The sequence below is a fragment of the Syngnathus acus genome, chromosome 10, assembly GCF_901709675.1.
Source record: "Syngnathus acus chromosome 10, fSynAcu1.2, whole genome shotgun sequence".
Classification (NCBI taxonomy): domain Eukaryota; kingdom Metazoa; phylum Chordata; class Actinopteri; order Syngnathiformes; family Syngnathidae; genus Syngnathus; species Syngnathus acus.
In genome coordinates this window covers 15,849,791-15,863,707 of record NC_051095.1, presented here as the reverse complement: position 1 = coordinate 15,863,707, position 13,917 = coordinate 15,849,791, and the positions used below count along the sequence as shown (strand labels likewise).

Below are 13,917 nucleotides of genomic sequence, written 5' to 3'. Positions count from 1 at the left end.
TTGCATTGGTAAACAACAGAAAATAAATGTGAGATGCTATTGATGTTGTCCACTTGAGGTTGCCTTTTACACTTCCAACACTACAATATTTGTGACTTTGATTGCATGGGGGTTTCAAATGTGCGGCCAGGCAGAGTCAATGAAGATAAGTGTTAATGGTAAATTGTTGTATACTTAGGTTAGCGGTTGGCTGTTCACTGGCTTACCTTTTCAGAAGTGAGGAACACGTTATTCTATGACTCACTGCCAAAAAGTGGAAATAAAGAACCCCTGGTTCAACACATTGGTCAAAGGGTAAGTCTAAGGCAGAAAGCCCTCCACAATGAGAATGTGTCTCTTCTTTCTGGTCGGACTTGGGGAACCGGAGCACCCGGAGGAAACCCACGCAGGCACGGGAGGGCACGAAAGGTGAAAAGTCTTTAGCAAGTGTAAACAGAGTAAAAATTGTCTAATGGAAAAAAAAGGCAAGGTGTGAGCACTTCACAATAGTCGAACAATGTAAGATTTACGGTAACAATCACGCTTTGATTGTTTTATTTTTTTATGAATGTGGTACATTTCCATCATGTCAATTATGTTAGTACAGAATAAAACAGACAGGAATAGAAGATTTTCTGCATAAAAAAAGAACAGTTTTGAAGGGGGCTGCTGTTACTAATAATCATTGAAAATATACTGTCCGTATGTACACTATAAACACAAACTAAAGTAAACAGTCAATTGCACAATTAGTCTCGTAGGTGACTTGAACAGTCAGAAGCAATAAAAGAAGCATGTATGTACTGTGATTTGAGATCTTAAGACAGTGGTGAGAAATTAGCGGCACATGAGCCAAACACGGTGATTCTAGAAACTGTTTTACAAAGCCCCAAAACAAAAAAAACCCCAAAAGGTTCCCCATCCCTGTCTTAAGATAACTGATGGCTGTAATATCTTTGGCACCACATAGCACCCTCTACAGATGATGCATGACCATTTTATTTCCTCTTACTGGCCACTCCAAAGTAAGCCTTCTCAATTTCGATTTCAGCCGGGCACGTCTGTTTGAACTCCTCCCGCTCGTAGGCGTTGTGCAGGTATCGCCACACACCCGTGAACTGGGCCGGGATGTCAAAGCTGCAGTACTTCTTGGAGGCAACCTGGATTAAAAGAAAAGATCATTAAAAAAAATACAACACGCTCAACCCACATACTGAGCCGTAATACACATTTTAATTTCCATTTCCCATGCACATAATTTTGACCAAGGCCATGATAATCCCATTGATAATTGTAAATTGTACAGTCTTCTCTCGCCATATCACTTGTTCACAATATTGCAGATTTCTAAATCTCACGTTTAATTTTCTATCATGGATTCTTCACTATTTTGCAGGGATTTCATGGCGGTCATCTTTCCCACACAGAGCCGTTATTACAGCATCATGGAGCAATACTCACAGGAGCTGGGGTATAGAAGACAGAACAACTTAAAAAAAGTTGAAGTGCAATGTACTATATTTTGTATATGTTACACAACTGCATGTCTACAGTAAAGTAAACATTGTTAGCCCTTTTAACAAAACTGTTGATGCACTTACAATTCCCTTTTATTGAACATAGAGTAATAAAAGAAATATGTGATAAGCATATAACTCAACACGTAGCCATGCTAACAATTAGCCATTTAACAGCCAACCCAAACCTTGAACCCACATGGTCTACTCTAGACTTTCATCACTGACTTCTTTATCAGTCAACAGACCAGGCCCCATTTTTTGAAACCACACACATTCAAAGTCACAGATACTACAGTGTAGAACGTGAGGATCCCACTGGACAAAAACATTAACTGCTATTCACATGCATAATTTGTACTGATATTATGAATAGAGTATGTGTGGTATGGGCGGTTGCTGCTTCGCAGATTTTTGTCTTTGATGGGGAGTTTTGAAACGCAATTTTACTAAACTAGGGACTAATACATTATATATCAAATTATAAACCGCATAGCTTGCCAAAAATATTTTTAATATTTCAGATATAAAGCAACATTTATTTTGTTTGCTTAGTACAGGTACACATCTCGAATCTCCTTATTTTTCCAACTGACTGTCTCACCCTGATGACGTGCAGTTTGGGGAGGAGGTTGCAGTCGGCTAAAGTGAGGCGATCCCCGTCCAGAAATTTCCTCTTGGATACACTGACGGTCTCTCTTGAGTTGTGGTCGATTTCCTCGGGTAGGGGAGAGTTTAGATAATCGTCCAGACGCTTAAACTCCCGCAGCAGATTTTTCTCCTGAACTGTAAGTTCAAACATAGAGTTTTGTTTGGATTTTTTTCATCTCTACAACATCAAACTTCAACTCAACTTCGACTCACAGGCATTGTTTGGTGTGTTCTTGATGAAGGCGGAAAACTTTGCAAAAATGTCAGCACCCACGTTAAAGGACTCTTTGTTTAGAGGGCTGAGGTGAGGATACCTGCAAAGGGAGGACATTTTTCTTTCAACACGTTTCTCATTTATTGTTTCATGCACTCATTGTGGGACACTTCATTAGGAACAATGTAATTGAGAAATATACCAAAAGAGATATCTTTCCAACGATAATAATGGTATGAACACTACTTGTTGAATCCAGCGCACTCATCAACTTTCCTATTCAACGTTTTCTCTTCCTGGTGATTTGAGATCGCCTTGTTTTTCAAACCAAAAAATAACAACATAACATAACAAGCTCTCAAAAAAAACATTTACACCATAGTACCATCCAAAAAAATACTGAGTGCTCCAAGTTCCACCATAATGAACAACATTAAACTAAAGTAGCGTACTAGGTCTAATGTATATAAAAATACTTTGAACATTAATGCTGTTCTTCAATATAGGCCCCTTCAAAGTTTGTAAACAACTTGACATCGGTGCAGCTTAGCTGGAGGCAAAAAGGTCCACAGCGCTCGCTTGAAAATGCCGTTGAGCACATTTCAACAGGTTGTTTACGTAGGAATGGACGCCATCCAAAAGCGTCCATTTGAGTGAATATGTGAGTAAACTTACTCTCCACGACTGTCAATGTTACTTTAAAAAGTTGACTCTGATTGATGTGACGTTATATACTGACTCCTACGCCCTCACTCACAGGACTGCCCATCGTGCAATGGCCAGACATTTACACCTACGTACCTCCAAAGATAAACTGAAGGCCTATAAATCATTAGAAGCCTATAAAGCATATAAATCTAGGGTGCACTATCGCAGATACAAATAACCATTCACACTCATATTCCCTCCGACAGCCATTTTAGAGAAGCCTGAAATGAGTGTATTTGGAATTGCTACAGAAGCAGGCGGAGAATGTACTAACTTAGCACAAGAAGGATGTATCTGACATTTGAACCCTGAATCTCAGAACTGTAAGGCAGACATGCTAACCACTGGTACATCATGCTGCCCAGAACTCATCTATTGGACATCATCAAATGGTCGAGTAGATTACCTGGGAGGGTCCAGCATTTGCTCGAGAAACTCCTCGATTTTGATAAAGTCTGTTTTGAGGGTGCCGTTGAAGAGCAGGAAAGGCGGGTTGGTGCCGGGGGCCAGGTCTTTCAGCTCCTCGGGCTTCCTAAAGTAAAGACACCAACATTTGTCAAAACAACTTATTGGTTTTTGGTGTATTAAAAAATAATAACAAAAAAACAAAATATCCCTGTCTCTAAATTTGGAGTAGCCTCCTTATGACTAGGACACGTTATGTGTTCTGAAACCCTCAATTATCAGCATCCATTCCAGGCTTCCTGATCCTGTTTTTCCACCACTAATAATAAAACTTGCACAATGTTAGTAAGACCTCTTATACATGTTGATGGTGTGAAGTGTTCTGAGGGTGTAAAACAAACAACATCCCATTTCCTCTTTCTTGATACATAGAGGGTCTTTGACGACATAACGTTGACAGGAAGAGAAGTGCTTACTTTCTCATATCAACAGTGGTCACGGTGAACTTGACTCCTTTCAGCCATAACACCATGAAGAGCCTCTGGCAGAAGGGGCAGTTGCCCACGTTTTCACCGTCATGGCCGGCCTGCCGTACACACAAAGAAAAACGAAACTAATTTCTTTCCTGCTTGTGAACTTTCCAAGGCACATGTAGGGTGGGGTGTTTGCTGGAAGGTGGGACGCAGGCATTGTGTTGCGGCGGAAGATGTGAACATGTGCTCACAACGTGACAACACAGGCTATTTAAAGCAGGGACCAGGCACCAAACCTACTGGGGGGCTCAGTCGGGTTTGCAGAATGAATTAGAAAGTGAAAAAATACTGTTGTAGACCTGATGTGTTCTATGATTTGGGGAGTTGATTAAAGTTTTCAAAATTATTACGAGTGTAGAAAATGCAGTGAAATAATTTCAGAGAGTAGAGCGTGTCATACATTGATTTAATACATATTGTTTTTCAATTTCAAATACCTGGCTGTGTATGTACTATATGTATGTATGTATGTATGTATGTATGGTTGTATGTATGTATGGTTGTATGGTTGTATGTATGGTTAAAGATTAAAAGATTAAAGTCCCAATGATCGTCACACACACACCTGGGTGTGGTGAAATTTGTCCTCTGCATTTAACCCATCCCCGTGTGATTTTAATCCATCCCCTGGGGGAGAGGGGAGCAGTGAGCAGCAGCGGTGCCGCGCTCGGGAATCAGTTGGTGATCTAACCCCCCAATTCCAACCCTTAATGCTGAGTGCCAAGCAGGGAGGCAATGGGTCCCATTTTTATAGTCTTTGGTATGACCCGGCCGGGGTTTGAACCCACAACCTTCCAGTCTCAGGGCGGACACTCTACCACTAGGCCACTGAGCTGGTTGTATGGTTGTATGTATGGTTGTATGTTTGTATTTATAAACCCTTCATAACCCTGTACCCAATTTTACTATCTGGAGGGGTGTGTGCCTGTGTCGTGTTTTAAAAAGCCGAGACTCTCAAGACACGCCATAACTCTGCTAATGGCAAATAAAGCCAGAAAACATCAGTCCCTCCCTTTCCTCTCACATAGCCAAGAAAGCACATTTCACAACTCCTGGGCATTTTTTAGCTGTTTTTTTTTGGGGAGGAACAACCTACTGGGGATGTACTCCACCCAAGCCCAGGCATCCCGTGACTGTAGAAAGACTAGGTGGTATAGAAAATGGATGTTTGTTAAGAAACAAGGACCCATTTTCTTGACTACATGTGCATGGTTGGGTGGGTGTGCCTGCATAAGGCTTTGGGGGCCATGCAGTCGTCATCACACAGCATGCTCTCTGAACACTTGGGTCATGATAAGACTGTGCCTGTTCTCTGATAAAAAAAAAAAAAAAAAAAGCCACCGCTCAGCTGATGAATACAAACATGAAAACATCAAGTGTGCATGCAAACAAATCAAAAGGAGTTATCCTTTGATTGATTATATTGATTCTGTTCCTGGCCTTTTTCGTTTTTAAAGTAATAGTATCTCCTTATTGGCAGACAGCTTTTCTCCCAAACAAAAACAAAACATGTGGAACCTAAAAATATTTTTTTTCAAATGTTGGAATTGTAATCAAAAATGAAAATACTGACCTTAACAAATAACTCAATGCTCGGCTCCTTGTCTGAATCTTGTCGCAATGCCATGCTGTCCCCAAAAGCAAGGTTTTTGATCCCGTCAAAGTTGAATCAGCCTTAAAAATGAATCAAAAGAGCAGAGCAAAAAGAGGAGGAAGCAAATATGTCAAAAGAGTGTGAGCCACCTCAGGGCTGCTGGTTGTTTGGAGGATATATCTCCCTTAACACACTTGACAAGTCAGTGGAGGGGGAGGACCCAGAGAAGGGGCGGGGTACGCGCTCATATAAAATCTTCGAGGACGGCTTAAAATAGCCACTTATGCACATATTGCAATACCGAGGAGTTGATAAAGCTGTGACTCAAAACACACATTTTATTGTGGTCAACTCACATTCCAATACGATGAGACATGTAAGGGCGGAATGGGGTAGAATAATTTCACCATTTAATACAAATCATTGGACATGAGGAGGAGACAAGAAATATTGTGTGTCAAGCAGAGGTTTGCCAATGTTTTCAAATACCACCTAAAAAATATGTGTCGTTTTAACCTCCCAAGTGTCACTATATTGACCAATATTAAAATACAGCGTAGTATGCTCAGTGGAGGAGGAAGTTTTATTCCCAAAAAGCATGTGTATTATCATTATGCACAGATGTATAGGAAAATAAAGAACTACTGGAATAATATTTCCATTAAAATGTATTACACATGAAACTTCAATAAAAACTTTACTTGAATTATTATTTGAATACAGTTCTAAAAGATTACAACGGGGTACCTCAAGTCACTTAGTATGTAATTATTTGTGCCAAAGAGGAATAATCTAACTAAAGGCTGTAGTCATTTGACTGCCTTGAACACACTTCTTCAATCCAAGCAGCCTTGTATTTATTCTCATTTATCTCACTGTTATTTCTTTCTTTCTTTATTTATTTATTTCAACATAAAGTAACATAACACATTTCTATTTTGGGGATTTACCAACCTAAAGAGAGTTAGATTGGGCTCAAATAGTAATCTAAATTTAACCACAAAAAAGCATAATGATATATACTCGTTATTTTTTTCTTTTTAAAAATTCTGACAAAATGAGTAAATGTCATTCTGCAATGATTGAATCGCCTGGCAGTGCCTTTACAATAGAACTACATTAATGGAAACTGTATGGGGAGGCATACTCATTTTTGGGATTTACTGTACTTTGTAGAAATGGAGGAAATGGGATTCAAAACTCCCTTCTTCAACACTTCCTCCCATTACAAGGAATTTGAAGAAAACAAAACACACTAAATAATACCCAGTGCTAACTAAGTTATGCTTATCTGCCTCACTAATGATTTGAGGAGTTTTTATCATGTTGTGGGAGCGTGACAAATATGGATATATCACATTGAAATTCGTAAGAAATCCTTTAAATTAATGAATGATCCACTGCCAGAACTCGAAGGGAGGATTTCTGCTATCTGGATGATGCCGCTCTAGGACAGCTAGACGAGTAGAATTTGACCCTTCGTAACAGAGTTATGAGTTACGTAACAGAGAATGGAATTCACTTGTCCAATAATGAGGGCCTGCCGCAAATATTGAATGAAAAGATAAGCCATCAATATGATGCCTACTCTGCTGCCATGCAGGGAGTGTTTATTAGCGACTGTGTGACAAATGATTCCATTCAAATGTACAGCATGTCAAGTGTTTGGTTATGATGGCAACAACGTGCTTGAGGAAGAAAAGCAAAACAAATTGTAAACGAAAAGTGCTGATTTTGGCATTGCTGTAAGGATATTCAGCCAGTCGGAATTTCCAGTCTTCCTGGAAACAGTGGAGAAACGGGAAATACGGGAGCTCGCCAAATGACCTTTCACTCCCGCCCCTTTCTCTCTCTTAGACCAAATGATAGGAAGGTCCTCTCTGGTTCAGAGGCACACACATATCTCTGCTGCGCACACACAGCAACTGGAAGTAACATCCTGAAAAAAATGCCTTATCTCGGCAAACAGAACCTTCTATGTTGGCAACAAGAGAAACTGGATTTTTACCATGAAGAAAAAAATAAACCCTGCACCCAAGATAAAACTAAATTGTCTGACAAATAACGGAATTAGCACCATGACAACGAAAAACAAAAGTGTACGAGAGCAACAACAGAATATCTGTATCTCTCACTCAAAGTTAGCAGAGAAAAACTCCAGTTGCCAACACATCCTAAAGAACAATATAGATAATGCTTGGAATAAATTGTGTCTGCATTAGGCATTGAGCTGTTTAGGTAATTCATTATCTTTATCTCATCTTAATTTATTATCTTAACATATCTAAGGTGATTATAGAAGTATAGTATCTCATCACTTCTGTTAATCCATAAAGCACAATCAGGAGTTGTATCTGTATGTGCTGCAAGTTTTCATTCCTAATGCTAAATTCTCAGTTAAAAGTGACCTTACGAAAAAAACAATGGCGTCATTGACCCACTGATCTCCCTGCAGGGCCATTAATAGAAATGCAAGACGAGATTACGACAAAAGAGAGCACAATGACAGCGCTAAGGAGGTTCGGCTGGTTTCTCTGTTTTTTGGCTTTGAGGATCAACACTGCCCATTCAGCCCCTGATTTCTCTTGTAAGTACTCTTATGGCCGTATATTGTTTGACAAGTTGAAAGCAGAAAATGGATGTAATTTATGCAGGGATAAGCAGAATCAGAGTTAACCTTTTTTTTTTGTTATAACATTGCAAAAATTATTGGGGAGGGAATTTGTATGACTGGCCCTATTTTTTCTTATCCTTTGATATAAAATGTTGTTATTGTTCAACAATAACAGTTTGTTATTGCTATTTTTAAATTCCATTTTGCAGAAAACTCCAATGCACCGTAGATTATATATATTAACCAAGTGGCCACACAACAACCATATGGGGTCAGAAATTCTTAGTTAATATAATATACATTCATTTTACATAAAATCATCATTCTCATTTCACTTGGTCATATTTTCACACACACACCCGCACACCCCAATTTAACACACAAGCATAAAATGTGGATGAAAGTTTAATCAGTAACTTACAAAGAAGTAGAGTTTAAACAGGAGAGACGAATGTGGACTTTGCTCTCCCAAAGTAATACAATTGTAGCCTACTTTTGTTTGGTATGACTCACCTTTATGTGATTGTATTGTGAGCATTGGTGTGATATGTCTATTTGTGGAAGAAGTTGCATTGTGTGTTTGTGTGTGTGTGCGTGTGTGCGTGTGTGTGTTTGCATGCTGTGGGACGCCGAATAATAGTTCATTGTGAGCTTGTGCCTGGTACAACCCAAAATACACACACACGCACACGCACACACGCACACGCACGCACACACACACACACACACACACACACACACACACACACACACACACACACACACACACACACACACACACACACACACACACACACACACACACACACATGTACGCACACCTTGTTGCGCATACTTACATGTGTGTTCCAATAAATCTCAGTGCTCCACCCAACGAGACACCTCCACCCATTTGGCGACTGGGATTTAAAAATTGTGTTTTTGTTTTTCATAGTAAATAACTGATTCATGCAATAAATTGCATAATTGACACAAACCTAAGTAAAACCCGAATATTATTTTTACTGAAGTGAGCACTAACATTCTGTACTTATGTCATACAACATTCTGTATATAGTTTATCTCCACAATGTTCTGAAGAACCACACGGCCCATGCTTGCGAAGGAGACACACTCACCATTGAGTGTCCCGCCAGGACGTCTGTGGCCGTCTTATCAGCCTTCTTTGGACGCCGCGTTCCTCAACACTATTTGTGTCCCAGCCAGAAGACAAATCTAACCGAGGACGTAGAGTGTTCTTCTCCGGTCGCTATCAAGGTGAATGTTGTGGTAATGAGGCACATTTGCTGTTATGGGAAAATGATTGTATTTTGTGTTGTGTTTTTTGATGTAGAAAGTGCTGGCAGAGTGTCAGGATGAGCGGTCCTGTCAAATTCCTGTGCTTGGCCCCGTGTTTGGGCATGACCCCTGCCCATTCACCAGCAAGTACCTTTTAGTGTACTACAAGTGCAGACCAGGTAAGTAGAAAATGGAGAGGATGAGTGGAACGTTGTCTGGCGAGTTGGCAAACTCAAATACTCTTAGGAATATTTTCTGCATTAATTCAATTGATAATGTGATGCTCCTCATTGTGTGCACACCTTGGCCACCTGGGGGCGGTATAATACCGATACAAATATACAAGTTCGTGGACAAAATCACAGCTGTCCAGTAAGCTGCTGCAATATTCGACAATTTTTCACAGAGGATATAGAATATATGCCTGTGAGTATTGTTATGTCTTACTATATGTGTTGCTCCATCATTTGTGTTTAAATATGTTAAAGACTTATAACACCCTGACACTGATGCCATTGCTTGGCATTTTGCATCATTGTTAGCATTGAGTTAAGCAAACTTAAAGCAATGCGATTGTTTCAAATACACAAGTAATAGTACAAATGATTTTACGTGAAATCTCTGTGTCTTTCTGTAATTTCAGTGCACCACCGAACGAGACTGGTGTGTGAGAATGAACGCTTGAGGCTGGCGTGCAAAAATGACACCGTGCTGGCCATCTACTCAGCCACCTTTGGACACCTGCTACATGGAAGCCCACTTTGTCCTCAGGGAGGGGGTTCATTGGTGGACATGGGTCAGCAACACTTGCAGTGCAACAAAGCGAGCGGTGTTAATAGTATCGTCGACGAACCAGAGATCATTGTTTAACTTCTCTTACGGTGGAAATCTGTGGTGTGCGAACAGAAATGCTACCAAATGAAGAGAATAGAGTCTGGAATAAACATAATACAACTTTCTTGAAACATTTAAGTCATGAATGTGGATTCATGCTTCTGATATTCGGCTGACTTGACTTAAACTTCGAACTACTGGTGAAAGCGCTACAATTGTGCATTTCAGAGTGTTTGTCGGCATCCGCTCTGAGGAGGGTTTCTCGTCGATGTCACGGTCGAGCAAACTGTTCAGTGCTGGTTGACACTCAAACCTTTGGGGACCCGTGTTTCCCCGACACCAGGAAACACCTGCGAGTGTCCTACACTTGTGGTGAGAAGCCAACTGTCATTTAATGCATGCTTTTTGTCACTGATACTTGCACATGATGCTTTACCTCCACCAAGACATAAAGTGTTTATGGATCAGTGTTTTCCAACCTTTTTCTCACAGCACATGACTAAACAGATTATTTATCTATCTAGTGCCCAGGTATCTTTTGGAAAACGTCGGAAGAGGCAGAACAGATCCTTTCATGATTTCAGACTACACACATGGTGAGTGTAAACTGCTATACCACTACTACACTGCTGCATTCAAGTTTTTGGAAGCACACACTTTGATTGGCGTCTGAGCCTAGGCCCCTTTTCACCTGCAGGTGGATGGTACACTGGCCCCACCTACAGGCCTCAAAATGTGCTACTAACCAACTTTCTGGAGATGGTAGAAAAAATGTTGGGTATGTGCACTGATTTATCATATCAGGTGGTGTTCTCGGTATCTGATTTAGTATGCTGTTTATGAAAAACTAGGGACTGATTCAACATCACATTTTACTGTATGTGGCTTGCTCACCAAGTTTCTAACAGAGGTAAACAAATGTTTAATTTTTTAGGACTCTGATTTTTGCCGTGTGTGTGTCGGGGAATGGGGGTGACAGTATTATTAAATTGATGATTCATTATCAAGATGTGACCCTCAGAAGGCGCTACTTAAATCTGATATTAACTTGTTAATATAATTAAATAATCCAGTCATACACCATCCCTTGTGATAATTCAACAGCAAATATAAAAGGATGATGTGTTTTTATGATAAATGTTACAATTAAAATTGATTCCTGAGGATCCTATGTGTATTATCACACCATTGTAGTATATTATGTTAAGAAACACTGACCTTTCAATTGTTTATACAAAAATTATTGGGTTTCTGGAAAGCCTTGGGAACTGTCTCCGTGGAAGCGTGTGGGCTGAGCAGTGGTTCATTTTGATAAGGCATGTCCACCACCAGAGGTCAGGGAATGTGCTCTAATTCATGATCCTTGGGGCATGTTGCAAAAGCATGTCATATGAATGAGATATTAAGACGCTTGGGGAAAAAAAACCTAATTCAAAATCTCAGTGGTGCAGCAACATCTGCAGGTATTTACGTTCAGACCAAACTGGGTTCCATTTTGGTGGTTCACTTCCTTATTTATTTCATTTTACAGTTGCATGTAGTCAACAGTAATTTGTGATATACCTGCTTTCCTTTTCAGGTGTGCCTGAGCGAGTGGCTCTGTATTTCGTCTCCGGGATCTGTGCCGGTCTGGTTTTCCTGCTCTGTCTCTTTGGAGTACGCTCCACATTGGTGAAAGACGTGAAAGAACTTGTGTCAGATCTGCACGATGAGCTGAAAGCATCGAGCAGAGAGCACAAGGACCTCACGGAAGACCTCTACGACAATGACGAACTCTCGCTCTCAGATGCTTCGTCGTTTCGTCGCCTCACTCAGTCGTACCGCATGAGGGATATGCTCGCTCCCGCTACGCTGACCTTGGAAATGATGGCACAGGGTGCTGAACACACCACAGAGCTGCCCAATGGAGATATTTGGCCACATCCAAACACCAATCCTTATGCCATTCACCAGATTACTAATTACAATTAATCTCATTTTTAACCCGACATAAGTACCCTAATTTCATTCGTTCATCTTGAAATTTGATTACTTTTGCATAGGAGCCTGCAGAAGACACAATACTTCGTCCAGGTGCTACATGGTTTGTGTGCACAGAGTTCCTGTAAAAACATACTGTTGTACCTTACGGGTGGGAATGTGGGGATCTTAAAAATGCAAAAGTGTCCTCGTCGTGTGTAATCTTGGACAGTGGTAACAGTTCCATGTTGGGAACTATAAGCAGTCCTGACAGTTGTTTTTGCTTCCACCACAATTGCACAGGTTCCAGCAAAAACATTCTCCTATTGGTGTTTGGGGGAATTTTGAAAATTCCTAGTCACATATTGTTGTTAATCATTTTCCATCCATTATTAATGTTTTTTTTTATTATGGACTGAAATCGAGGACAATTTACGGACTACCCACACCTACTTGGTGAAGGCATAGTACTTTGAATTAGTGTAAACTAAATGGATCAACATGGTACCTAAATACACGTATGTGTTCCATGTCCTCAAGCGCTTGTTCTCATTCGGGTTGTGTGTGAAGGGATCTATGCCAATTTGGTGAGAGGCGAGGTACACCACGAACTGCCACCACTTTCCGTCACTCCTGTTTGGCTTGATACAACACTTTCTGCTTTATTATTAAGCACAGGACTACTCCATACAAAAGGAGAAACCAAATCAATCACAAATTCCATTGCTTTCTGCAATGTTCCTTTGATTATGATAATATTACTTTGAAATATATATATGTATCTGTGAGACATTGAGTCATTATATGAGTCATTTTAGATGTTTCTCACAACCTTAAACTATAAAAGACATGACAGCATTGTTTTTTGTGAACGCCTTAGTGACACACATTCATGTCATGAACATACCGTACAAATCCCAGACAGGAAGGTCTGATCTGACATTTGAACTGCCACGTCCACACAGGGAAATGCGAGTTGGCAATGTTTCTTAAAACAAGTACAGGCTGACAAGAATCAAGGTCAATAATAAATTTGGCATTTTAGATATAGTATAATACTTTGCTACAAAATAGTTACTACTCTTTGTTTTCAGTCTGATTATTTAAAGGTTTTGTAACAAGTTTTAGTGGACCAAATTTGCTTTTCTTTTCGTTCACACAAGGAGTGCAATGCGCGGCTGTCTTTGCCCCTCCTAGCTTAGTGTTGCCATGGACACGCAACTCATAAGGGGTGTGTTGTATATACCGAGGGTCATATCTATGACATACAGTGACAGCCTGTAATAGTATTTACCGTATTTTCCGGACTATAAGGCGCACCTAAAAACTTAACATTTTCTCAAAAGCTGACAGTGCGCCTTATAGTCCGGTGCGCCTTATATATGGACCAGATTCCTAAATTTAAACTGGCCCGAAGCATTGTGTCATGAAATCAATCATAAGTGGCCCGCTGAAGACTATGAATCATGAATCAAAAAAACTATGGATCATTATTTTGTGATTATAAAGTAATTCGCTGCGTCTGAAGTTGAAATAAAAAAGATAAACTGGAGAATGATTTTATTTGGATTAAAAATCTGACATGATGCATTAATGGTGCGCCTTATAGTCCGGTGCGCCTTATATAAGGA

General features: G+C 40.1%; 2 protein-coding genes across 4 annotated transcripts; one reads left to right on the top strand and one right to left on the bottom strand.

Annotated features, from left to right (window-relative positions):
• Positions 1-213: 213 nt before the first annotated feature.
• On the top strand, positions 214-12,993 carry si:ch73-335m24.2 (protein eva-1 homolog C). Of its 3 annotated transcripts, XM_037262146.1 has the most exons (9): positions 214-408; positions 8,057-8,188; positions 9,273-9,472; positions 9,549-9,672; positions 10,137-10,289; positions 10,556-10,699; positions 10,852-10,923; positions 11,025-11,105; positions 11,907-12,993. In XM_037262146.1, the coding sequence occupies exons 2-9, from the start codon at positions 8,071-8,073 to the stop codon at positions 12,296-12,298; spliced, it is 1,284 nt and encodes a 427-aa protein (XP_037118041.1). In that variant the 5' UTR covers positions 214-408; positions 8,057-8,070; the 3' UTR covers positions 12,299-12,993. The 3 variants fall into 3 exon arrangements, with proteins under 3 accessions (XP_037118041.1, XP_037118043.1, XP_037118042.1); XM_037262148.1 differs by lacking the exon at positions 11,025-11,105 and having other exon boundaries at positions 216-408; XM_037262147.1 differs by lacking the exon at positions 214-408 and having other exon boundaries at positions 7,997-8,188.
• clic2 (chloride intracellular channel 2) lies at positions 518-5,785 on the bottom strand. Its single transcript, XM_037262149.1, has 6 exons — positions 5,581-5,785; positions 3,951-4,060; positions 3,476-3,601; positions 2,361-2,461; positions 2,101-2,282; positions 518-1,139 (listed from the first exon to the last, which is right to left on the bottom strand). Exons 1-6 carry the CDS (start codon positions 5,632-5,634, stop codon positions 978-980), a joined length of 735 nt encoding a protein of 244 aa, XP_037118044.1. The 5' UTR covers positions 5,635-5,785; the 3' UTR covers positions 518-977.
• Positions 12,994-13,917: the final 924 nt, after the last annotated feature.

Bases quoted from the DNA above. Each gene is read 5' to 3' on its own strand.
- si:ch73-335m24.2 (XM_037262146.1), top strand. From the start codon at position 8,071: ATGCAAGACGAGATTACGACAAAAGAGAGCACAATGACAGCGCTAAGG. The intron at 8,189-9,272 runs GTAAGTACTCTT...TTCTGTATATAG, and splicing joins TTCAGCCCCTGATTTCTCTT to TTTATCTCCACAATGTTCTG. The intron at 9,673-10,136 runs GTAAGTAGAAAA...CTGTAATTTCAG, and splicing joins GTACTACAAGTGCAGACCAG to TGCACCACCGAACGAGACTG.
- clic2 (XM_037262149.1), bottom strand. From the start codon at position 5,634: ATGGCATTGCGACAAGATTCAGACAAGGAGCCGAGCATTGAGTTATTT. The intron at 2,283-2,360 runs GTGAGTCGAAGT...TTGAACTTACAG, and splicing joins GAACACACCAAACAATGCCT to TTCAGGAGAAAAATCTGCTG. The intron at 1,140-2,100 runs GTGAGACAGTCA...CTTTTAATCCAG, and splicing joins CCAAACTGCACGTCATCAGG to GTTGCCTCCAAGAAGTACTG.